We start from the raw sequence: 25,451 nt of genomic DNA, 5'->3' as shown, positions 1-25,451 counted from the left end.
CCGTCCGGGCAACACAAGATGGCGGCTCCCAGGGCCGGGCTCTGAGCGGGGGCCGGAGGGGGGCGGCAGAGGGGCCCTGCTGCGGGCGGGGTGGAGTAACTGCCCCGCGCGGGGTAGTTCCCTCGGAAGGGCAATTGGGAATAGTTTTTCGAAAGTGGGGAGGCAACTAGGAGGCAGTTTTTGTTTCGGCCCCCACCCCTCTTCCTGCCACACGGGGAGGGCGTTTGCCCCATAGGGAGGCTGCATTCCGGGGGGGCCGCGCCAGGCGATCCGAACTCGAGGAGCGGAGGGTTAGCAGCTCCTCCGCAAAGGGGCGCCTCCGCTCGCTCTCGGGGCAGCAACCTCCCTCCTCCCCCCACATAGGAAAGAAAAGAATACGTATTTGCTTTTCCAATAGTTTCTTTTTTGTGGGGTATACATTTCTCAGCATCCCATTTTCACAACTACTCCGAAGTAGTTTGTTGCATTAGTTCCCGCGGTGAGGGTTGTTGTAGCAGCAGTAGTCAAGAGAGGACTTGGGGGGTGTTGTGCCCCATTTAAGGCGGGTGTTTTGACCAACCACCCTGGAAAAAAAGTGAAGCAGCCGTGTCTCCTACTCCCACTCTTACCTCGAAAGAGGTAGAGTGCATGTGGGTTGGAAGAGTGCCCCCCCCCCGCTTCTTTTTTAAACCACCTCTAGATAAAAACTGATAGGATTGCCCCTTTGTTGCGCGCTTTTAGAGGACTGATCGCTAGGAAGGAGACTTACTTGGGAAGTGCTTTCCATGGCTGCCGCCTCTGCTATTGTCCCTAGTGGGGGCTCCCCAACAGGTGGCGGGACCACCCCCGGGCTGCTCCAGCCCCGCTGGAAGCGGGTGGTTGGGTGGTCAGGCCCCGTGCCTCGGCCCCGACATGGGCACAGAGCTGTGGCCATCAAAGAGCTGATTGTGGTCTTCGGAGGGGGCAACGAGGGCATCGTGGATGAGTTGCATGTCTATAACACAGGTAAGGGGGGGTGAATGGGCAACAGCGTCTAGGGTGTTCATAGGGTGAGGGCATTACCCCCATTTGTAGCCAAATCATGAAAAGCTTGCCTGTGATAGATCCCAGAAAGACTTGTAATTCTCCATGAAAGCACAAAGTAAAAACTCTGATATCTTGTGTAAATGTATGTATTATATGTATGTATAACAACCCACTTTTGTTTTAGGTTTAGGCTGCTAAGATTGCTATATTGTTTTACTCTTGCTTCCCCAAAGCTGCAAGTTGATATAGTAGGTTGTGTGGTAATAGAGGGGGGAGAGCTAGAAGGGTGAAGTAGTTGTAAAGTCCCTCTTGTTCCTTCGCGGTTAAATTTCTTCCAGCCCTTCGGCTGTGATAATTGGCATGTGCTTGAGTCTTCTCGTTGTAGCAGTCTTCAGTTAGGTGGAAATCAAGGGACTTTACGTTAGGAACTTTTCTTCCTCTGGGTTGGTGTCCGGAGAGGAGCAATTGAACTTTGGGGGTGCAGGAGGGTGTATCAGGGGATGTTGGCAGGGGAGCTCATCTCCCACTGGCAACATATCTTAAATGGATTATCTTGTTGCAGCCACATGAGCCCCAATCATCAGTCTCAGTGGCACTGGGGAGGCTGCGTGGTCTGGCAAAAACAGAGATGTGCCCCAGCTTGATTGAAAAAGACAAATTCCCGAGAATGAAGCCAGTGCACCCAGCTTAGAATGCCGCTCAGGGTACCCTGAGGACACAAGTGCTTTCCTACTTTCAAGTTAACCCTAGTGTGTTGGAGGTAGCTGTGAGATGTTTTCTGCCTCCTCCCGATGTCAACACCCTGGTTCCCACATGCATTCATGGGGGGGGGGCGCAGCTGGCAGAGAAGCTTTTCTTCCCCAAAGTGCTTGGCGGGAAAAATTCAACTTTCAAATGCTGCAGCTTTTAACCCCTTGTTGTCTGGTATCTTTGCTCAAATATAGAGCGCGCAGCAGTACAGTGCCTCTGAAAGTTGTGGTGGGTTCAGAGCAAATGCTGGAACATTCCACCCTGTAGCCATTTGGGAGGGGTCAAAGACCCTTATCTCCAGTGTCAAGAGCTGGAAACATTTACGCCTCATAGTGTCAGTTGTAGATTGAAGTTTGCTGAAACCCTTCCCAGGGCTGGCTTTAATTCCCGCCGCCCCCCAGTGAGTGCTTTTTTGCAAGCAGATTCCCACCCATGATCTACTGTTCCTGTTCTTTATTGGGAGTCTGGGCTCAGGGTGGAGTCTGTTGGCTTCTTCAAACTAAGCTGCATGTGAGCGCATTGTGATGTGGGTTCTGTTTTCCTGCCAAAATGTAAGGATGGGGCAGGTGGGCCTCTGTTGTTCAGAAGCTCCTACTGCTCAGCTAGGGCATTATATATGCATTCTCGGAAGACACAATTGGTGTTCACTCTTTTTTTCCTTTTTTTGCAAGGCAGCAAAGGGGGTGTGTGAATTCATTTCCCCAGACCCATTGTTCCAGCAGGCTTTTAGCCCAGGTGATATACCAGGATTAGTTTAGGGACATCTAGCCTGCCAGTGTAAGCTTGCAGCGTGATCTGAGTTCTTTAAATTACAAAAATAACAGTAGATTAAGAGGTTAGCTCTAAAGATTACCAAATTGAGTATTAATTGGAAGGGTTTTCTAGAAGTAGTCTTCACCAATGTTTAGATTTTGAACAGTATTAAAGGTTATTTCCTTTTCTGGATCAGAAGGTCCCTATTTAGTCTGAAAGGGTTACCATACCATCATTGCGTCTTCAGCCTAGTTGTTTCCTGCACAGTATGGTGATTCCTCTGTCCCTGATCTATGGGTTATGTGGACTTCCTAGCTTAGAATGCACAATTTGGGATTAGTATGAACATTTTCTCTGCTACAGTGAAGCAGATTTTGACACTTGAGCCTTCATTTGTGTTACTCATATGAAATAGAGAAGAGTCCTCATTTTAAACAAAAAGCAACTTTGGATATTTTGAAACACAGAGATCTGAGTGGAATCTATAACAAGGCTTAAGACATTTTTTTCCTCCTGAAGGAAGAATTCTTCAAGAAGCTCAGGAAATGCAAAGTGTTTTACCTTAGCAGAAGTGTTAAATTTAATTTCAAACTTTTTTCAATCCTAGTCATCTCATGCTACTGCTTCTTGTACTGCAAAATCAGTCTTTGCAGGCAAACAAAATGAAAGTGATGTTCGGACACCTTCCTGGAAGCATTGGCTAGTTGTCAAAGCGAGGTGTTAAGAGTGGTGAAGGTGCTGGGTTGGTGTAACCTTCTTTGGGTAGTTCTGGGAGGCCTTCCAGCATAATAAGGTTTTGGTCATTGAGACTAATTAAGTAGGGTTGCAGCTTAAATTCACTGCAGGAATAAATGTGTGGCCTGAAGCTGCATTGGGTTTGCAAGTGCATGTGGAAGGGAGTCTGTCTCTTCCTCCCCTAGAGCTGCTGTGACTGGAGTCTTGCAGTGTAAGGAGAGCTGGGCAGGAGGGGTGGGGGCAGCTTCCTGATTGGCAGTTGCCTCTTCTCTCTGATTTGCCTGATAGGCTGCTTCCTCCCGCTCTGCTCACTGTAAACAGTTCCTCTGGCTGGCAGAAGCCTTGTGCCGCTGAGTGCTGCATCCACCAGGAGCACCACTGGGAAGGAATGCCTCCTCCCTCATTTTGACTTCTTTGCTTTTGTGGCCAAGATGTTTAGCTAGTAGAGTACTTCCTTTATTTCATTCTCACCAGACAGAGGTGAAGCCTCTTCGTGGAGAGGTTTTCCTGTTTCTGGGGTGTTTAGTGTAGGGCTTAAATGCTAGTAGAGGGCAAGGAAAGGGGTTCTGTTACAAATCACGGCATCCTCAGTCTGGAGACAAGGGAAGCCACTGCTGCAGGGAGTGCATGAAGACAGCTTAGGTCTTCAAACCAAGTGGTAATAGATATCTCATTACATGGTGGATTGGCAGCCAAGAGGGTGGAGAGATGAGCCAGATTCGCACATCTGTGCCTCCGCGGCTCAAGGTCTGAGCCCTGCTTGCGTCTGAGCACAGAGTTTAAGGCAGCCCTTCTGACTCCCCTCTGCTTGTCTCTTAGCTACAAACCAGTGGTTCATCCCAGCTGTGCGGGGAGACATCCCTCCTGGTTGTGCGGCCTATGGCTTCGTTTGTGACGGAACCCGTCTGCTGGTATTTGGGGGGATGGTGGAGTATGGCAAGTACAGCAACGACCTCTATGAACTGCAGGTGAGTGGCTGCAGGACACAAGACTGTTCTCAGTTCAGGAAGGGGGGTGGTTTGAAAGTTAAGCAAGGGGCTTGCACAGTACTACTGTGGAAGTCAGACCCTGGTCTACCTTTTTGATTCACCCACATTATTTCCTGTAGCTACTGTATTGGGCCACTAGTCTCAGAAGCAGCAGAGGGCTACCAACTTTTTAACTTCCAGAAGTCTCTCTCTGTGCTCCTTTCCTTCCCAGCAACTCTCCCTGCTGCTTAGATGTTCTGCTTTTAAAATAAATCCTGCACTGCTCACTTGCTTTAACCACATGGCACTTTGTTTTAGGCCAGCCGTTGGGAGTGGAAGAGATTGAAAGCCAAGACTCCTAAGAATGGGCCCCCACCCTGCCCACGACTTGGCCATAGCTTCTCATTGGTGGGCAACAAATGCTACCTGTTTGGGGGCTTGGCCAATGACAGCGAAGACCCTAAGAATAACATTCCCAGGTATAGTGTTTGTGTCTTGCCCTGTGTCGTGATCAAGCTGTAGTGCTCCAGGTGCAACGACTTTGCTGCCAATTTGGACTGGAGCTTCTCATTTGTATTTCCATAACTGGGACCTATGCAAGGGAACCACTGGTCTTGGGGGTGTTGTTGAATTTGAGCAAATTATTCATTCCCACCTCACTTTTCTTTAATTCTTGAGAAAATATTGCTTGTGCTGTCTACAGGAAGGGGGTTGTAAAAGCCTGGGTAGTGTCTGTGGGTACACAGTTGGGAAGCAAAGAAGAGCCTGGCCTGGCTTTCATTTCTGTTTCTCTGTCTCTGCCCCCACCCCAATTACAGGTACCTGAATGACCTCTATATCTTGGAGCTACGACCAGGCTCTGGTGTGGTAGCCTGGGACATCCCCATCACTTACGGTGTACTGCCTCCGCCACGGGAGTCCCACACTGCTGTGGTGTACACAGAGAAGGACAACAAGAAGTCCAAACTAGTTATATACGGTGGCATGAGTGGTTGTCGTCTTGGTGACCTCTGGACCCTTGACATTGGTAACAGCATCAGGAATGGTTTATTTGCTTTGTTTTAGATTGAGGTGGCGTTTGTGGTGCCGACTTAGAAGAGAGTGGGTCTTTTGAGCCCTAACAGGGATGCTAGTTCCAGCCTCAGCATCTTGAAAGGCTGGGAGGCAGGATCAAGCACTGCAGGTGGAGTGATCTCTTTGCTGTGTTTTTCTCCCCCAGAATCTCTAACGTGGAACAAGCCCACCCTGAGTGGGGTGGCTCCCCTCCCACGCAGTCTGCATTCAGCCACAACTATTGGGAACAAGTAAGACCTGTCTCTGACATTCTTTAGCCTGATTTCTCACTGCTTTTGAAAGCCTAATTCCTAGTCCTGCCACAACTTTTGTTCACCATTTCTTCTCTTTGGGACAGGATGTATGTATTTGGAGGCTGGGTACCCCTTGTCATGGATGATGTCAAAGTGGCAACACATGAGAAGGAATGGAAATGCACAAATACCCTGGCCTGCCTCAACCTCGGTATGTGGGAGGATGTCCTACACATTCTTTCATTTCCCCCCATCCCCGCCTGTCTCCAGTCCTTTCCTGTCTGATCGCCTCTGTGTGTATTTCTGTCTTTGCACAGACTCCATGGCTTGGGAGCCCATTCTGATGGACACACTAGAGGACAATATTCCACGGGCCAGAGCTGGGCACTGTGCTGTGGCTATCAATACCCGCTTGTACATCTGGAGTGGCCGCGATGGGTACCGCAAAGCTTGGAATAACCAGGTTTGCTGCAAGGATCTATGGTACCTTGAGACAGGTAAGAGGGTTCAACGTAGGGGCAGGGGCATTATAGAACAGGTGGAGATTTTGAGACTGAAGTTCCATGCAAATTGGCAGAAGTAGACACTGTTGGGGGAATTTCATGTTTGAGTGCTCTCTCCCTCTGCATGTTTACTGTGGGAAGCAGCATTTAATCTTGCCTTGTTCCCAAGAAGCTAACTTTACACATGCAAGGATCTTCTAATGTAGGGACAACAAACAGGTGGTGTGTATTGTAGTGCCATCTTGCATTCTGGAGTAATAAACATAATTCATCTGCTTGAATTCCCTCCACATGAGAAGTTCTTTGCCTTTGAACAGCTAGCTTTTTAGGAGAAGGTGACTATATTTTGACAAGCTAGTTTTCTGGCAGTAGGGGGCGGGGTGGAGAAGCATTCAGGCATGCCCTTCCTCCATTTGCAGTTGGGCGTGATCTGCAATATTACTTTTCTGAACATGTAGGTGTTGCCTTACTATCAGCATCTCTCTTGATTGTTGAGGATGTGGTGGTTTGCCCTGGTTCCCTCTTGTACTGCTTTACAGGGAGTTTGCAGTATATTTAGTTTGTAGTAGACTGAAAAGACAATCTGAATTTGGCTTCTTACTCTAGCAAACTACATTTAATCTGTACCTAGCACCCAAACAGTGGGCATAGTGACTCCACTCTCACTATTTTCCAGACCCACTGGTAGGTGGGATGAAGGAAGCTTCTGGCAACCTCCCTCCCTGCAAAAGTAGGAATGGAACTCCTCCTTCTTCCTCCTCGGCTGTATGCCATTCTGTTCAGCATGCACATGTCAGGGTTCAGATCTTCTCTTACACTGATGTCACACCTTCCCATACCATATCTTTCCCCCTGTAATCATTTCCTGAAGCGCCCCTCCAGCTTCCCCTCCTCTGTCCCTCAAAATCCCTACAGCAATAAAGAAGGCAGTAGCCCCTCCACACCCACTCCCCTGCACTTTCCTGAGTCTTTGCATGTCCCCTCCACCAGTGGATGCTCCGTGACTCAAGAGAGAATGTGCCATTCCCTTCAGGCACTGCTCCTATGGGGAAAGATCCAGATTACCACATCCCAGCCACTTCTGCCTAGGGGAGAGTTTTTTCCTCTGCTCTTAAACTAAATCCAATATTTGCCTGGCATTATGTCGGATGTTGTCAACAAATTGCCACCAATTGCTGCAGAAATGGGAAGGAGAGCTCCATTTCACTCAAAGGAACATTTTCCTGTATCCATAACTATCAACACAGTAGGAGAGGTACCTCTGGCTGGCATTGTTTTGTTTCAGCCTCCTGGTATATGCACTGTTATTCTCCCCCAACTTCCAAATATGTTCACCTGAAAAGGGTCTTAGAATGGGAAAAGGTGAACAAGATTTAGACCATCGAGAGAAACAAGCCGAGGCAATAATGCTGCTTACATGCTGGTGGCTCTTTTTCATCAGCACCTATGCTGCTGCAAAATGGTCTGGGAAGCTAAAAAGAAAATGTTGATGGGGCTGGACTGGTTTGCCCTTGCTTTTAGAGTAGTGTCCAGGTATTGAATAGCTTTAGAGGAAAGGTTCTCTAAGAAATGTGATGGGATCGAGTTTCCTTTGCAGGGTACCTGCAGTGTCCCCTTCCTAATGCCATCTGTTCTTATTCTTCTGTTCCAGAGAAACCTCCGTCGCCTTCACGGGTGCAGCTGGTTCGTGCCAACACCAATTCCCTGGAAGTGAGCTGGGGCTCTGTCCCAACAGCTGACACTTACCTGTTGCAGCTCCAGAAGTATGACATCCCAGCTGCCACCTCGCCAGCTGCCAATCCTGTGCCCTCAGTGCCTGTCAACCCCCCCAAGAGCCCCGCTCCAGCTGCAGCTGCCCCTGTCCCCACAGTGCAGCCCCTGGCGCAAATGGGCATTACCCTGCTGCCCCAGACCACAGCTGTTGCAGCTGCTGCTGGTGCCGTGGCGGCTGCTGCTGCCGCCCCACCTACCACAACCACCATCCAGGTGCTGCCTACTGTGCCTAGCAGCCCAATGCCTGTGCCTGCCGCTGCTGCTGCCGCCGCTGCCACTCCTCGTCCTCAAGGTAAACGGGAAATCCTAGAGGGCAGCAGGGAGCACAGGACTCTTTACATTTTCAGCTAAAACCCCATCCCATCCTTGCCAGGAATATATATTTTTATGGTGCAAGCAGGCATCTTTGTGAGCACACACTTTCTTCCCATTAACATCTAATGAAAGAGCCATGCAGCTCCTCCCGCAGGGCCCTCTTTACAGTAGCCCCAGGTTTTAGAAAGACCTCCCAAAGGAGGAACAGCAGAACACCTTCAACAAAATTAAAATAACATTTATTTCTTAAGATTATTAGCATGTGCATCTTTGAGCGTACGGTGTGTTGGTCTAAATATTTTAAATGAAATACATAAGAACCAAATCCCAGTCTGTATTTGGGGCTTTTAAGTCAATGTCTACCCCCCACTCCCCCAATGGGAGCTCTCAGAAAAATATCTGAGTCTGTTTGCCTAACAGTGAATCACATAAGGGGACATAAGTTGGAAGCGGGAAGGAGCGGAGCTGCGTTGAACAGTGTGTGCTTTTAAGGCCCTCATTTTTGTTTTTAAAATAAGCTTCCAGTTCCATATTCTTCATTGGCGCATATATATTTCCTCACCAGTTCAAGGGGGAGGACGCTGTTTTTGGGATTTTACTTACTGCACTTGGGGCAAGTGATCAAGGGGAAATGTACACTTTCCATGCCAACTGTCTGCTTTTTGCGAGGGCAGCCAGCTTGAGAACCATCATAGTAACTAGGAATCTAGGACACAAACATGTCTTACTTGGTTTTTGTCCTCTTCCTTGGCAGCTGTCCCAGCTGTGCTGAAGGTGACAGGCCCACAAGCTACTACAGGGACTCCATTGGTGACGGTGCGTTCAGCAGGGCAGGCTGGGAAGGGGCCTGTGACAGTTACTTCACTGCCGGCCGGAGTGCGGATGGTGGTACCCACGCAGAACACTCAAGGGACAGTGAGTATCGCTTAAAAGAAGGGGGGGGGGCTGTGCTGGAAGGAACTAATTCTCTGTCCTAAGACAAGAACTTCAGGACATTAACTTCCTGACACTCTTCTCTATCCTTCCAGGTGATTGGCAGTAGCCCCCAGATGAGTGGCATGGCTGCTCTGGCAGCTGCGGCTGCTGCCACTCAAAAAATTCCACCATCGTCAGCCCCTACAATGCTGAGTGTGCCTGCTGGCACAACCCTAGTTAAGACTGTTGCTGTTTCGCCAGGAACCACCACGCTACCCACCACAGTTAAAGTTGCCTCTTCTCCCGTCATGGTGAGTATCTGCACCATACTCTCTGTTAGGAGGCTGTTTGGTTCATTAGCCTGCAACCAGTTTTGCACACAGCAGGTGGCAAGAGGGCAACATCTCCTTGTGCTTTGTGAATGAAACCCTAGATTTCTGCCTCCTGGTTGCCCCTTTTTTAAAAAGGGGGTGGGGGGCTTAAGGCAGGGGCAGAGGACCTTTGGTTCCTCCTGCTGTTACTGGATCATCCCTGTCCATTGACCATTCTGACTGGAGCTGATGGGAGTTGTAGTCCAGCAGCATTGGGGGGGGGGGCACAAGTTTCCCACCCCTGCTCTTAGGGATCTTTGCTTTTCTCATGTTGGCCATGTTGATGCAGGTGAGCAACCCAGCAACCCGCATGCTGAAGACAGCCGCCGCTCAGGTTGGCACCTCAGTATCTTCGTCTACCACCAATACACCTACTCGGCCCATCATCACCGTGCACAAGTCTGGCACTGTCACTGTAGCACAGCAGGCCCAGGTGATGACTACTGTGGTGGGAGGGGTGACCAAGACCATCACATTGGTGAAAAGTCCCATCTCAGTACCTGGAGGCAGTGCATTGGTAAGTATCCAAGGGGGGGGGGCCGAGCTGAGAGCAGATATATCTTTCAGCCCACTAAACACTCCACTCTAGATGAAAGTAGGCAATTGTACAGGACAGTTCCTTCCTTTAGCATTTGTGAGCTGCTGCTCTCCCTCAGTTCTCTACTGATGAAGGTTTAGCAGCTACTTTATTAACCCAGCTTCTCCTCAGTAAGGATGAGAATGGTAAGAGAAAGTCCCTTCATTTTTGGACATGTCAGGGGCAACCCAATCTTGTTTTCTCCTGACAGATTTCCAATTTGGGTAAAGTGATGTCAGTTGTTCAGACTAAACCTGTTCAGACATCGGCTGTGACAGGCCAGGCATCAAGTGGCCCTGTGACCCAGATAATACAGGTAAGAACTTGCAACATAGGATTGGTTGCCATATATATCCCCAGCCCAAGAGCACTTTGCTGTACTGTTGATGCTACTTCCAACCACACTTTTAGATGTGCAAACTGAGGCTCTCTCATTAATTTTCAACACACTTTTAGGCATATACTTGGAGGGACCGAAAGCAATATTAAGTTTTTCTGATCATCACAAATTTTTCCATGGTGGCCTTTGTTACTTGCTTCTTGTGAACAATTTAGGTTCCTGCTCTTCTAGAGCTTCAGGTTTTTTTGTACGGCCTCCGTATTTGTTGAGTGTAAGGACATTGAGATGCTTGTTCTGTGCATCGTTTATTCTCTGTGTTTTCTCTGTTTCTCCAGACCAAAGGGCCCCTGCCTGCTGGCACTATCCTAAAGTTGGTGACCTCAGCAGATGGCAAGCCCACCACAATCATCACCAGCTCCCAGGCAGGCGGTACAGGCACCAAGCCCACCATTCTGGGCATCAGCAGTGTCTCTCCAAATACAACGAAGCCTGGCACCACAACCATCATCAAGACCATCCCCATGTCTGCTATTATTACCCAGTCAGGTGCCACAGGTAGGGCGTTGAGTGTGATTATAAGCAGTACTTCTCTGGCACTGGCTGGGTGGTGGGTAGCGGAACTAGAAGATGCTGGGAAGTGCTGCAGCCATTGGGATCACTCTTAGGATGGCTTCAAGAGCACTTCAGTGGGTCTGTATCCCAAGGGGTTAAAGCTCCCTCCATGTTACAGCTCTGCCTCTTTTTTCCAGGTGTCACCAGTAGCCCTGGGATCAAGTCTCCCATCACCATCATCACCACAAAAGTGATGACTTCTGGCACTGGGACACCTGCCAAGATCATCACGGCTGTACCCAAGCTGACCACAAGTCACGGGCAGCAGGGTGTAACACAGGTGAATCAGCTAGGTAGATGAGAGGGCACTGAGTGCTGCGTTGTCCTGAGCTGCAACTCGAGTTCTTATCATGTCAAATGTGTGCCTTTCCAGGTGGTACTTAAAGGAGCCCCAGGTCAACCTGGCACTATCCTGCGAACAGTTCCTATGGGTGGAGTGCGGCTTGTCACCCCTGTCACAGTGTCTGCTGTCAAGCCTACTGTCACCACTTTGGTTGTGAAAGGAACTACAGGTGAGTGTGCTGGCCTGGGGGCAGGAGTAATAGGCTGGACACTTAGGCTAATGCATTTGCTTTTCATTATGAAGCCCCAGCAGTTGTGAGGGTAGGTTGCCTGTTAGGTAGAATGCTGGCTACACCTTGGCTTGTGCTTCCTGTAAATTGGTTGTCAGCTGTGTTTTCTTGCTGCTCTGCTGCCTATATGTCCCTAGAAAAGCAGCCTCATGGGACACTGACCAGGACCCTTGAAACCCATGTTTACTGCTAGGGGTACAGAACGGGTTTCTGACCCATTGAAACCAGCACACTGTGGAGGATACCAATCACAACCTTTCCGTCTTCTTCCAGGTGTCACAACCCTGGGCACTGTAACTGGCACAGTCTCAACCAGCCTAGCTGGGACTGGGGGACACAATACCAATGCCTCCTTGGCGACACCTATTACCACCTTGGGCACCATCGCCACACTTTCCAGCCAGGTCATCAACCCAGCCGCCATCACAGTCTCAGCAGCACAGACTACCTTGACAGCAGCAGGAGGGCTGAGCACGCCCACCATCACCATGCAGGTATGGAGTGGGTCAGAGGGAACTTCTGGGGAGTTGTTTCCTGATAAATGCGAAGTCCTTGTGGCCTCCCAGTAAAACGGATGAGCCAGGGGTAACTTGTGGCGCTTACTATTGTAACAAGATGGCTGCTGGCTAAGGTGGCTTCAAAAGGGGAACAGACGGATTCATAGATTCTCTTGTTGGTTATTAGCTTTGATAGCCAAATGGAACCTTTGGGTGTCACTCAGCTGGTGATAAGGCTTCTGTCTGCAAAATGCAGAGGGAAGCAATTATCAGTCCCTCAACTCTCTGGAGCATATTTATGGAGGTTGGAGGGGCGGGAGGGGGAGTTACTGGAAATTATTTTCTTCCCCATTGTGCTGACAGAAGCCTTCCCTTCAGCTGAACAACACAGTAGGATACAGCCCACTGTGTTCAGCGCAATGTAGTCCTGTAAACCAGTTCCTGGGAACTAAGCAGGGGGGAAACGGTTCTCTTTGGTTTAGTGGCCCTGGGACGAAAGTTCCCTCTGTTCTCATGGCCCCAGTATTTTAATTTACAGCAGCTGTGGTCTAGCAAATACTTGTTGTCCAAGATCTGAAACCCCAAGGTGAGCTTTATGTCAAGTGTGTATGTGTGCATGAGAGAGAGAGACAATATTCTTGTTCATAAAACCCAATAAAACCCTATTGCAGAATTCATTGTTCTTGGGTTATTATAGCCTCCCTGAACACTAGCCTGCTATTATATCTGTAAGGCCAAGCAAGAAGGAAGGCAGACTTTAAGCTCTGCAGCACCTTGACTTGCTTATTTGTGGTGCTGCAGGAAGGATTTGTAGTCTGTCTTCTCCGGGTGGAGGCTTGCAGACCATTGGTCACCTGAACTAGCCTCTAAACATGTCTCATGTCCACTTTCCCTATGAGCAAGATCAAGGCTGTTATACGGCTTACACAAAATGAGGTGATAGAACTATGGACTGTAGTGCTTCAGATTCAAGGTGAGTTGGGGAGGTTATATTTTTGATGACTCCCCACAAACTAACTTTTTCTGTCTGTAGAGAAGAGTACTATGTTAAATAGTTCTCCGTTATATACTGAGAAGCATTCAAAAACATAATTGCCAACTGCATCCTGAGCTGGTGTGGTTCCACCATCTCATTCTGAGTAATTTGTAAAATTGTTCTAAGACTTATTTTTTAATGGTGCAGAAAAAGTCCCTGGCCGAGGTGTTTATGCTAACGTGTGTGTATTGGTCTCTGCTTATTATCTCTAGCCTGTGTCCCAGCCTACTCAAGTCACCCTGATTACGACACCCAGCGGCGTGGAGGCCCAGCCAGTGCATGACTTGCCCGTCTCTATCTTGGCCTCGCCTACCACGGAGCAGCCCACAGCTACTGTTGCAATTGCTGAATCAGGGCAGGGAGACGCACAGCCAGGCACCGTCACTTTGGTGTGCTCCAATCCACCGTGCGAGACACACGAAACGGGCACCACCAACACAGCCACGACAACTGTAGTGGGCACTTTGGGTGGGCCGACCCAGGTGCAGTTTGTGTGTGAGGGGCAAGAGGGTGGTGGGCTTCAGCCCAATGGGAGAGTCGTGCGGGTATGTTCAAATCCTCCTTGTGAGACCCATGAAACAGGCACCACCAACACTGCCACCACTGTGCGGAGTGCTGGGCAAAAGGTGTGCTCCAACCCACCCTGCGAAACGCATGAGACTGGAACTACCAATACAGCCACCACCTCCAGGACTGAGAAGACAACTGCAGATCCGCCATGCCAAACTTTCCAGACTAGTGCCACTAGCACTACCATGACAGTGAAACCCATTGTGGGCACAGGTCAGCTAGTGTGCTCCAACCCACCCTGTGAAACCCATGAGACGGGAACCACCAACACAGCCACCACTGCCACCTCTAACATGGGCCGAGGGCAACCTGATGGTGAGCAGAAAGAACCAACCAACCCCCCATGCCAGACAAAGCAGACTAATACAACCAGCACCACCATGTCGGCAAAAGCAGATGTGCCCACTGAGCAACCATGTGCAGTCCGGATGGTGAGCTTTACTTCAGCTTCTGGTGTGCCCAGCGTTTCCTCTGGCACCACCACCACAGTGCAGGCCAGCGAAAGACTACCAGCCCCCAAAAGCCTACAGTGTGAATCCCATCACACCCACACCACCAATACTGCCACTACAGCTCGGTCTCTGATGGGCCGAGGGCAGCCTGACGGTGAGTGGGTGGGATCCGCCAACCCTCCGTGCCAAACGCAGCAGACCTGTTCCACCAGCACCACCATGTCTGCCAAAGCAGATTTGCCTACAAAGCAGCTGTGCACAGTGCAGATGGCATTGCCCGATTCAGGTTCAACGCTGCCCCCCTCAAGCACACCTTGCGAGACCAGCAAAACAGGCGCCAAGGATTCAGGCCCCCAGGTGTGCTCCAATCCACCTTGCGAGACTCACGAAACGGGCACCACTAACACAGCTACTGTATCCACATCAAACCAGGGTACTTCACAGCCACTTTGCTCCAATCCACCTTGCGAGACTCATGAAACAGGCACCACCAACACATCTACAACAGCCACTTCCAGCATGGGCGCAGGGCAGCAAGTGTGCTCCAACCCACCTTGCGAGACTCATGAGACTGGCACCACCAACACAGCAACCACCACAACATCAAACATGGGCGCAGGGCAGGGCGAAGGTGCTGGGCAAACTCCTGCTGCTCCACCCTGTGAAACACAGCAGACGAGCTCCACCAGTACTACTATGACGTCCAGCACCGGAGGTGATGGCACCCACATTTCCAGCTCAACCTCTTTGCCGGTGGGGGGCTCTGAATCAGGAAAAGCCCCTGAGGGAGAAAGTCCAGGTACTGAAGGATTACCACTTCAGAACCCAACCGCCAGGGTGTGCTCAAATCCTCCTTGTGAGACCCACGAGACTGGAACGACCCACACAGCCACCACTGTCACCTCCTCCATGGGGTCCAATCAAGGTGAGATCAGGCAGGAGAGGCACCTGCTCCCATCTTGCATTTGGATGCCTTGGGCCAGTGGCTTTCAGGCGGGGGGGCGGGACCCTGGGGATCTCTGGAAGCTTTATATTGTGACACCTTATGGTGTCACAGTAACCAGGAGCACTGCTTGGGTCCCTGTGTCATTTGTCCTAACTTTATACATTCAGTTTTCCTCAATCAAGTACCTCTTCTTGCTTGAGCAGGACTGGGCTCCTTGCACCACCTTTGGCATCCTTGTTTTCATGCAGTCAGTGAAATAAGTCCTGCATCTCTAAAGAGCAGCTGTTTTGAAAACTTTTGTCAGGGACTCAGGGAGGAAATAGTAATGGCAGGCTTCTCTTTTTCAGAAGAGTGTTGGGCTTACCCCAGGTCACATTCTCAGCTCACAGAATAATGCTTAGTCTATAGACCTGCTCAGTGCCTTGGAGAAACAGCATGTGTATTTTTCTAACTGCCCTGAAATTCTTTGTAACACACATAGAAATCATTGGCAGACAAGTTCAGGGAAAATGTGTTTTCAGAATTCAGAGGTCTGCGAAAAATGCTCTGGAGGACACCAGCTTTGATGCAAGTTTGGCTGCCTTATAGGTTCTTCTTCTATAGGAACCTAAGTCTTGGTTTACTGCTGCCTGGAGAACATGAAGAGGCAAATGGAATCTAAAGTTGTGGCTTTGTTCTCATTGCATAACCATTTCCTCTTTGCAGACCAGCCACCTGCCACCAATGGCCAACAGGGGGATCCTGAGTCAACCGTGACTGAGAGCCCAGCTGCCAGTAGCCCCAGTACTGTTACAACCACCGTTGCCTCCACACTGCCCAGGGCTGTCACCACCGTGACACAGTCAACCCCCCCGCCAGGACCCTCTGTGCCGGTAAGAACCACGGAGCGAGAACTGGGCTTGGAATAAAACCTGTTCTTCCACCCTCATCTATTCCATGGGATATGCCAGAAGTTGAGGCTCTAAGGCCCACAGCGGGCTTCGAGGGAGGGAGGAACTTCCAACACTGACCAAAGAGCCATCCTCATTCTGGCTCTAAACTAGCTGGGCTCACAAGGGAGTGGCCACTAGGGCAGAGCATGGAGGAGAGAATCGCCTTTTTATTCCTGCTACTCCTCTCCCCATTGCTCATATGCTCACCTGCTAATACTTTATACGCAGCAATACAAATGGAGTTTAGAGAAACATTTGTTTATTCGGCCTGTTGGCAGTGGCCATTGAGAAGCGCAGCAGTAGCAGCACAGTTCCTCCTTGGAGCCTTCCTTGAACCTTGTCTCCCAGTGCATCATTTTCTGATCCTAGAGTTGCCCCTAGGTGGTTTGCTGATCCAGTCCCTGATCTTTCTCTCAGTTTGAACTCAAAATGAAGAGGAATGTGGGGAACTAAGCTTTAATTCCTGCTGCTTCCTTTATTTTTTATCCTTCTACATGTTACATTTGTGTGTGAACAACTTAATATCCTGCAAAGCTCCATTTCTGGCTCCTCGTAACATACACTCTACCCCAAATGCATGCCAAAAGATCCTTAAGGGGTACCAGCATTCATTCCTCAAAAGCAAGAGAAATAAAATGAGAAAGAAATACATACCAGAGAACAGGGAGCTGAAATGCCTGGTTGCGACTGTTAAACAGAAATGCTGTGCTTGGGGCCTTTTAGGGACAAGTGATAGAATGGCTGGCTCCATCTTGCTCTGCTTCTAACCTTCCCAAAAGCATTTGGTTGACTAAGCTACAAAGTTCTGGGCCAGATGGACCTTCAGTCTGATCCAGCATAAGCAATTCTGCCTTAATGTTGCAAGTTGCCTAAAAGCTGCTAGCAAACCTTGTGAGGCAGAGACAGACTCAGTAAAGTAGCTCTCCAAAGATGATGCCAAGTTTGCCTTTCCATCGCCCAGCCTTCTGATGCCAAGTCCAGCATCCCCAGCATCTAGGCTACTAATACCATCTCCTACTTGTTGCAGAACATTTCTTCTTTGGCTGATACTCCTGCGGAGGAGGCCAGTCCCCCTGCTGAGACACCAGCTGCCACCAGTACAGATTCCCTTACAGGAGCCTCTGAACCACTGCAGCCTCCTGCGGAGATGCAGGCAGCAGCGTCTGAGCCTCAGGAGCAAATCCACGCTGCACCGACAGCAGGCACCCCACCAGCTGAAGCTGCTCCCCAGCCAGAGCTCCCAGCGCCTGTGGTGGAGGCACCACCAGCACCAGCAGCTCCTGCCCGGGAGCCTGTCACCATGGTGGTGGTGCCTCAGGTGACCCCTGCTCCTGCTCCTGCTCCACCGCCACCTCCAGCACCAGCACCACCTTCAGAAGTAGAACAGTTGGCACTGCCCCAGGAGCTGATGGCCGAGAGCCAGGCAGGCACCACCACACTCATGGTGACAGGCTTGACGCCGGAGGAGCTGGCAGTGACTGCAGCTGCAGAGGCGGCTGCCCAAGCTGCTGCTACCGAAGAGGCCCAAGCCCTGGCCATACAAGCAGTTTTGCAAGCTGCCCAGCAGGCTGTAATGGGTAAGTGATCTCATCTCTCTTCTGGTTGGCCCTGGGGTTATTGGGCAGGGAGTGTCCCGCTTGCAGTCATCCCTACATACTTATTCACCCAGCTGAGGTGGGGCACAGCCTCCTGCCCCTCCCTTCTGCTTTGCGTTAGCGGAGCATATATCTTTCCTGCAACCTTGTTCTGCCTCCAATTCCATCCTCTGGCATTTTTGCAGGTCCTGGAGAGGCCATGGATACATCTGAAGCAGCGGCAACACAAGCGGAGCTCGGCCACTTGGCCTCGGAGAGCCCTGAGGGCCAGGCCACCGCCATCCCCATTGTGCTCACCCAGCAAGAACTGGCTGCCCTCGTGCAGCAGCAGCACCAGCTTCAGGAAGCTCAGGCGGCGGCAGTAGCGGCAGCCACGGCGGCAGCTCAGCAACAGCCACCTCAGCACCCGCTGTCTTCCCACTTGCCCACAGAAGCCCTGGCCCCTGCTGACAGCCTCAACGACCCTGCCAGTGAGAGCAACGGCCTCAACGAGTTGGCTAGTGCAGTTACGAGTACAGTTGGGCTGTTACCCCCTACGCCCACAGAGAGTAAGTAGTGCCATAGGTGTCCTGTCGAGTGGGGGCGCTCCGCCTTCTGGTGGCAGGAGGCTATGGACTGCTGCTTGATGCGGGGGGGGGGGTTCCTCACACCCAACCTTTCCCTAAGCTGATGGCCTCCAAAGATGTCCCATCAGGCCTCACCCTTGGCTGCAGTGCCTGGGGCTGGTGGGAATCCAGCTTCCTCTGGAGGGCTCCAGGTGGGCGGAGACTAGTGCTTAGGACACCTTCCGCCCTTTTTCAGTCTCAGTGGTGTGGGTCGCTTGGTTAAGGTGGGTTTAGGTTTTGGAACTTGTACTTTACTCTCCAGCTCTAATGGTGGAGAGATGCTTTGGAGGACAAATGATCAAGGTCTGAAATTTTCATTATTGTCTTCTCTGAACATGATTTTCCTCTTCCAGGCCTTGCTCCCTCTAATACTTTTGTGGCACCACAGCCAGTGGTGGCGGCAGCCAGCCCAGCAAAGCTGCAGGCAGCAGCTGCTCTGACTGAGGTTGCCAATGGGATTGAAGCAGCGCCAGTGGTAAGCTAAGGAGGGTCTAGAGGGGGAGAGATGGGGGGGTAGAGAGATACTGGTTTCTCCATCTGAGGGTGACCAAGGCATCCAGTAGGATAGGATGGCTTATGTCCCCCATTGCCTGGGAAGGCTGGGAAGACGTGTGAAAGGCTTTGGGCTCAGCTGGTCCTGCAGTCACTGCATCAGTTCTTTTCCTGCCTTTGGCCAGGGCAGAAGGGTTTCTGAGCAACTCCTTCTCTGTTGTTGCTTTTTTCTCTCCTCCTGCTTTCACAGAATACTATGCTGTATGCTCCTAGTGGCATTTTGCAGCCTCAGCTTGCATTAACAGGTGGTGGCCCCACAACCTGTCAGATGTGGCCTGCGAATAATTGGCCACTTTTTCATTTGGCCCGCTGGACAAAAGTGGTTCCCTACCCCTGCATTTGCAAGATGGATTCCTTCGCCTTCACAGATGCATTTTTTGGCACAAGCATGCTATAGGTTCTACTGCAGCAGATAATAATAATAATAATAATAATAAATTTTATTTATATCCCGCCCTCCCCAGCCGAAGCCGGGCTCAGGGCGGCTAACAACACTAAAACAGTACAACATTATAAATACATTCTAAAAATTAATTAAAATACAAATTGATGGCAACCATAGACTAAAGCTTTGTAGAGATTGCCAAAGGAGGGAGTCAGGCTGCGCCCTGACCAAAGGCCTGGTGGAACAGCTCTGTCTTACACGCCCTGCGAAAAGATGTCAAGTCCTGCAGGGCCCTTGTCTCTTGCGACAGAGCGTTCCACCAGGTTGGAGCCGCAGCCGAAAAAGCTCTGGCTCTAGTTGAGGCCAGCCTAACCTCTCTGTGGCCTGGGACCTTCAAGATGTTTTTATTTGAAGACCGTAAGTTCCTCTGTGGGGCATACCAGGAGAGGCGGTCCCGTAGATGCCATCCACAGCTCAAATTTCTCCCCGATTCCCTCCTAGAATAGGATAGCTTAGACAAATCCCATTTTATTGGATGCCTTCGTCATCCCAGGAAGAAAAGGGAACTTAGAGTGCTCACTGTGAAGTTTCTAGTCAGATTAATAAGGCACCCAAGCCATATTCTATATGAAATGCACTATACATTTTCAAACTCACAAGTCAATGTACCTTAGTCCTTCAGCTAGTGCCAGGGCCTTCCAGAAGTCCCTTTGCCCTTTTTTTGCTTTTTCTCTATGGTTTTTGCCTCAAAAGAGAGACAGTTTCAGCATTCTGCCTGTCTAAGGCTTGGCAGCAGATGGGAAGAGGAGCCTTCGGGATTGTTACTAAGCTAAAATCTAATTGTGCAGCTTCCCTGCCTTCCAAGGCAGTTGGGAGATATAACCCAATCCTTACCTCAATCACCCAGACAAGAAAGAAGCCTCACAGAGAGTATTGAAAGTTCTTTTTCAGCTTCCCAGAACTCACCCTCTGTTCTCCCACCCTGTTTAGAAACCAGAACCTCCTGCTCAGCCTCCAAAGGTGGTTGTGAAGAAGGAGAATCAGTGGTTTGATGTGGGTGTTGTTAAAGCAACCAACATGATGGTGACACACTACTTCCTGCCTCCTGATGATGCGCCTGCCACAGAAGTGAGTGGCCTTCACCTATCTTTTGCTTTCTTCTAATGATGCACATAGTTTGAAGATTCAAATCTTTGCTGCCATCATGTCTCTCATCCTTTGTTCCTACAACCATCAAGGTGGTCCTAAGTCCCCTTCTCACTGTTCTCTGCTCCCTGCAGGATGACTCGGGCACCATACCCGATTATTCTCAACTCAAGAAGCAGGAACTGCAGCCTGGTACTGCTTATAAATTCCGTGTGGCAGGAATCAATGCCTGTGGCCGGGGTCCTTTTAGTGAAATTTCAGCATTCAAGACGTGTCTGCCTGGCTTCCCTGGAGCACCGTGCGCCATTAAAATCAGCAAGGTCAGTGCTCTTTCATTCTGCCAGTCACCTGCTCTATATCAGCTTCTTGTTCTGGGGTAGCTGGGGCAACCTTTGTTGCTTCTCCTGTTTAGCTAATGCCTCTACCCCAGTGTGGCCGCTGGGAGCCAACTGTCCAAATCCTCAATCTATCTGTTGTGTGTGTGTGTGTGTGTATCTTTCTCAGAGTCCAGATGGAGCCCATTTGACTTGGGAGCCCCCTTCTGTCACCTCTGGGAAGATCACGGAGTACTCTGTGTACCTGGCCATTCAGAGTGCCCAGGCAGGCGAACCGAAGAGTGCAGCCCCTGCTCAACTGGCCTTCATGCGAGTTTATTGTGGGCCCAGCCCCTCATGCCTGGTGCAATCAGCTAGTCTCTCCAATGCCCATATAGACTACACAACCAAGCCTGCCATCATCTTCCGCATTGCTGCCCGCAACGAGAAGGGCTACGGCCCTGCCACACAAGTCCGGTGGCTGCAAGGTGAGTGATTGCTGCGATAGGAATTTGGGGAAGGGCTTCAGAAAGCATCTAGCCTGTTATCTTGCTTCTTCATGGAGAGGTGGTAAGGCAGTTTCTCTTAAATGTATCCCCATCTACAGAAGAAGGAACAATGAATTACCAGGACCCATTGGTCTCTTTCAGTGTATACAGTTGTACCTTGGAAGTCAAACAAAATCCAATCTGGAAGTTTGTTTGAAATGTTTGACTTCCAAAGCATGTCTTCTGATTGGCTGCAGGAAGCACCTGCAGCCAACCGGAAGCTGAGGAAGCCCCACCAGACGTTCGGTTTCCAAAAGAACGTTCAAAAATCTGAACACTCGTTTCCAGTTTTCAGTCATTCGGGAGTCGAAATGTTCGACTCCCAAGGCATTTGGAAGCCAAGGTACGACTGTATATATGTACTATTATGCAAATGAAATATATCTGCATTTTATCTCAGGTTGAGTATTTTTGCTGAGATGTTGGGGGGCATGAGAGTTTAGTGGTTAGTTTAAAAGGGACAGAAGGGTTTTGCAGAATTCCCACCACCACTGCACTGTATTGGCTTCAATTGATTACCACCAGTGTGGCTGAGAGATATTCCTAAGGATGTGTGGGTGGTTGTTAAAAAAAGATCCCAAAGTTCTCAGGTATATGGCCTATGTTCCACATTCTGTTGTAAATGCATGACATATATAACCCAACATCTAGTGGGCAGTTTGCTCCTAGCTTGGGAGTCTTAAGGGCAGCTCAAGAAGTGCCACTTCAGACTGGGAAATCTAGATTGTAAACTGCTTGAGGCAGGACCTGTTGTTTTGCCACTTACTATGTGAAAGCTCAGCAGTCGAGTCCCCGGTTCAGTGCTTGGCATCTCCAGTTAAAAACAGGGTTTTGGGTAGCAGGTGGCTTGAAAGGCCTCTGCCTGAGACACTGAGAAGCCACTGCCTGGCAAAATAGACAAGACTGGCCTGGGTGGGATATGTACAAAGTTAGACTCTATATAAAATGTTGCGTTGTGGAACACGTTCCACTACATTGGTTGAACTGAGGCCAAGAATACTCATCAGTTGAGAGGATGAGGGGGGGAATCAGTTGGGACCCGTAATGGAAAGGATTACTCACCATTGCATATTTCTGCCTATTGGGATGTTAAATTAGACCTTTCTGAGGTTAGGTGATTCTCGGGGTTGGCCAACTAAAGGGTTGCAGACCAACTCCAGCCTGCAATATAACCTTACTGGACCGCATTCTCCCGCCCCCAAGACTGCCAACCCATGAATTGAGGTTTGGGCAGACATTTTTGTCCCCCATTTCTCTTGTAATTCATCACATGTTTTGAGAATGGTCAAGCACATTTGTTGGCAAGTCACACTGGGTGGTGTTCATAGTATTGGCCAAGACAGCTCACGCTTTATAACTGTATAAAGTCCCTTCTTCTTTGGTATGCTGCAACATCGCTATGGATAATGGTCAGTTGTGAGGAGGTCTGTTGATGGCATAGCTAACCTCCAGCTTGTCTCAAGAGAATAGGGCTGCCCTCTGGACTATTAATCTCTGGCTGTTTGCTGTGTGCAAGTACCTGAGCTGGAATCTGGTACCCAAGTTTGCTGTGTGCTCTGGCTCTCTGGATAGGGATTTGCACCTCCAGTATATGCAGCACATTCTTTTCTTCACAGAATCCAGTAAGGATGGCTCCATGATAAAACCAGCCAACAAGCGGCCGCTGTCCTCTCCCGACCTGTGAGTATTTCCTAGTGGAAAGTCATGCAGTGTTTGTGTTTCAGGTCAAAGTGGGAGAGGGGAAGGAATGCATACAGAAAGGGACATCTGGAGTCTGTGGGTCCAATCAAGTTCCTATTTCTTAACCCAGTTGGTCCAAGTTCCTTTCCTGTGTGCTGTGAATGGGCAGAGCCTGGGTGTATGGGGTGCTAGGGGAAGGGTCGTACCTCTGATAGGGGCCAAATCATGCTCCTTCCGGGGTAGTTTGTTCACCTTTGGTCCTCACTCTGCAATCAGCTCTCACCTGTGGCTTCTAGAAGCTGTCAGCATGAGACAGTGGCCACACCCCAGGAACTGCTTCGACTGGCCAACTAAATCAGGTGAGGGTAGTCGATGGGTTTCAAATCCTCAGTGAGTCAGGGACTTTCCCTGCTTGCGAAGACAGGCTCCGGTGGATTGAGCAGATGAGCAATAGTGGGTCCAACAGTCAAGAAGGCGGTTTCTGCATGTGCTGTAGAGGGACGTGAGGGGTAGATGGGGCTTGTCCACCTCAGAAGGGAGCCCATATAGGAGAAGGAAAACTTTGCGGAATATATTTGGGAGAAGAAAAGGCTAAGGAGCAAACCCTGTACAAATCTGGAGTAGAGTCCCTAAGACGGTTGGATGGTGCTTGTACACTTCCTTCTGGCAATTCCTGCAGCCAAGCTGGTGCTCTGCTTTCCTTTGGACCATATCAGTGAGGCCAAGAGGGTAGTCTTGTCCTCTGGGCAGCCCAGGACCTCTGTACTTAATGACCAGGCTTGCACCCTGAGGAGGTCACTTTAGTGCTGCTAGTGCAGCGGTGTGGCTTCACCCCTGGAGGCACACTCCATTGTCTTTCGAGACAGATGGACACCAACAGCAACAAATGGACAGAGCCTATCACGAAGGATATTTTTAGGTGGGAGGGCACCACAAGATGGGATCCTTGCCAAGTGGAAATGCTTCTTCCTGGAACGGTTCTGCATAGGCAATCCAAGGTGAGAGAGATTCACTTTTGAGTGAGAGCGAGCACACACACGTACCTATGCAGATGTGGATTTAGGAATTGATCTCTGAATCTGTGCATCAGGCCTAGCCTAGTATTTGGCTCATGAGCCCAACACATTTCTTTTCCTCTTTCAGGAAAACCGCTCCAAAGAAGCCCAAAGCAGATGGGCAGTGAAGGGCATCCCCTGCTCTCCCCTCTTCCTGCCTGCTCCACAGCCTCCACCTGAACCCCCAGCCAGTCAGCCGCCCCTCTGTGTGGAGGAAGATGGAACCGCTGAAAGCACATTTCACACACCACGGGGCTGGACTCTTGGGGCGGAGGACGCAGAGGCTCAAGTGAGGGAGCCCCAAGCAGGGGCCATCGCTGTGCCATGCCATGCTATGCCATGCCATGCCCCAGCCTAGGGAGGGGGGAGAAGGACTGGAGTTCCTCCCCTGCCCCCTGCTGCTGCCCCGTTTAACATGGACGCTGATGTTAGGGGTGGGTTTGGAGGGGGGAATTGTTATGGGGGGAGGGGGGCTGTTGGGTTTTTTACAAGTTGCAGTTACAGGAATGAAGTTCTTTTTGTATACCCCAGCATCCTGTGTCTTGGGGGTGGGAGGGTTACTCTCCCTGCCTCCATTTCTTGCCTCTGTACAGACCCTCTCCCTCAGTTTAGTTTTTAGTGTCTGCGTTGGTAACGGAGAGAGAGGGAGGGAGGGGCTGTTTGGGGAGGGAGGGGCGGGAGGTGGTTGGACCACCAATGCAGCTACTTTTGGGGGTGGGTGGGGGGATGCAGCTCATTCTACAACAGCTGTTCAGATGCTGAGCCCAGGGCGCTTGTGGCTTCAACCCACCCCCCTCTTCTCTACACATGCAGCAATTCCTCTAACAGCACAAGCTGATTTTTCCCTCTGCTCTTCCCTCTCCAGACCACAAGGCGGCATGTCTAGGCAAAAATGCCTTGCCATTCCTCTCCATCGTTTTATATAAAACCCTTTTTTAGGGGGGAGGGGGAGACATTTTGGAGGGATGGAGTCTGACCCCACAAGGTCAGGGTGATAAGCTAGGAACAAGACTGCGGGACAATACTTTTGCCTGTTGAAGTACAGCTTTCCCTCTGGCTGGGGTAGGGATCTAGGTTCCCTCCCACTCCAGAGGAATATGTACACCCCCTCCACTCGCTGCCTCTCTGTACATTCCACAGAGGGGAAGGGAGAAGAGCAGTCAGGGCTTATTCTTCAGAGATGGTGGGGAATAGGCTATAAAATGAAATGCAAACAGCTGCACTGACTGCTATGTCCTACCTCTCCATTGTCAAAGAGATTTGGCAGGTAAAGCAGGCCCCCTCCAAAAAATAGCAAACAAACCCAGGAGCAGACCCCCTTCCCCATCAACTTGCTCTGTGCCCTGGTCTTTTGTATTATAATGTATTTCGCTGTGTCCCCTTCCTGTTCAGACCCTAAGATTCTTCCTACCCTATTCTCCTACCCCATTTATTTTCCTTTGAGACAGGAACAGTCCTCCTAGGAGTTCCCCATGGCTGTCCACCCCGCCGCTCCCCCTCACCCTAGTGCTGCGTATCTGTCGTTTTTGTGCTATTTTGAACAATTAAAGACCTCCTTTTTTTGGAAACCAGGTTCTGTCTGTGAAACTAGATCTTTCCCTCATCCTCTTCTCGTACTAGGGAGTTTCTGGCTACCTTTTGG

At 50.2% G+C, this 25,451-nt stretch overlaps 1 protein-coding gene across 2 annotated transcripts; it reads left to right on the top strand.

Moving 5' to 3' along the window:
* HCFC1 (host cell factor C1) lies at positions 1-25,380 on the top strand. 2 transcript variants are annotated; one of them, XM_077920942.1, is made up of 26 exons: positions 1-378; positions 4,063-4,211; positions 4,530-4,690; positions 5,030-5,238; positions 5,431-5,515; positions 5,623-5,729; positions 5,836-6,015; positions 7,673-8,086; positions 8,864-9,024; positions 9,138-9,335; positions 9,685-9,912; positions 10,184-10,288; positions 10,648-10,867; positions 11,062-11,204; positions 11,298-11,436; positions 11,770-11,990; positions 13,242-14,976; positions 15,703-15,869; positions 16,957-17,506; positions 17,710-18,072; positions 18,483-18,604; positions 20,057-20,194; positions 20,347-20,532; positions 20,717-21,014; positions 22,691-22,754; positions 23,898-25,380. In XM_077920942.1, the coding sequence occupies exons 2-26, from the start codon at positions 4,167-4,169 to the stop codon at positions 23,935-23,937; spliced, it is 6,279 nt and encodes a 2,092-aa protein (XP_077777068.1). In that variant the 5' UTR covers positions 1-378; positions 4,063-4,166; the 3' UTR covers positions 23,938-25,380. The 2 variants fall into 2 exon arrangements, with proteins under 2 accessions (XP_077777068.1, XP_028567877.2); XM_028712044.2 differs by having other exon boundaries at positions 1-984.
* Positions 25,381-25,451: the final 71 nt, after the last annotated feature.

The sequence above is a fragment of the Podarcis muralis genome, chromosome 17 (assembly GCF_964188315.1).
Source record: "Podarcis muralis chromosome 17, rPodMur119.hap1.1, whole genome shotgun sequence".
NCBI classification, from domain to species: domain Eukaryota; kingdom Metazoa; phylum Chordata; class Lepidosauria; order Squamata; family Lacertidae; genus Podarcis; species Podarcis muralis.
Note: the sequence above shows the minus strand (reverse complement) of the source record. Positions and strands in the feature narration are given on the sequence as shown.

Bases quoted from the DNA above. Each gene is read 5' to 3' on its own strand.
- HCFC1 (XM_028712044.2), top strand. From the start codon at position 765: ATGGCTGCCGCCTCTGCTATTGTCCCTAGTGGGGGCTCCCCAACAGGT. The intron at 985-4,062 runs GTAAGGGGGGGT...CTTGTCTCTTAG, and splicing joins GTTGCATGTCTATAACACAG to CTACAAACCAGTGGTTCATC. The intron at 11,991-13,241 runs GTATGGAGTGGG...TATTATCTCTAG, and splicing joins CGCCCACCATCACCATGCAG to CCTGTGTCCCAGCCTACTCA.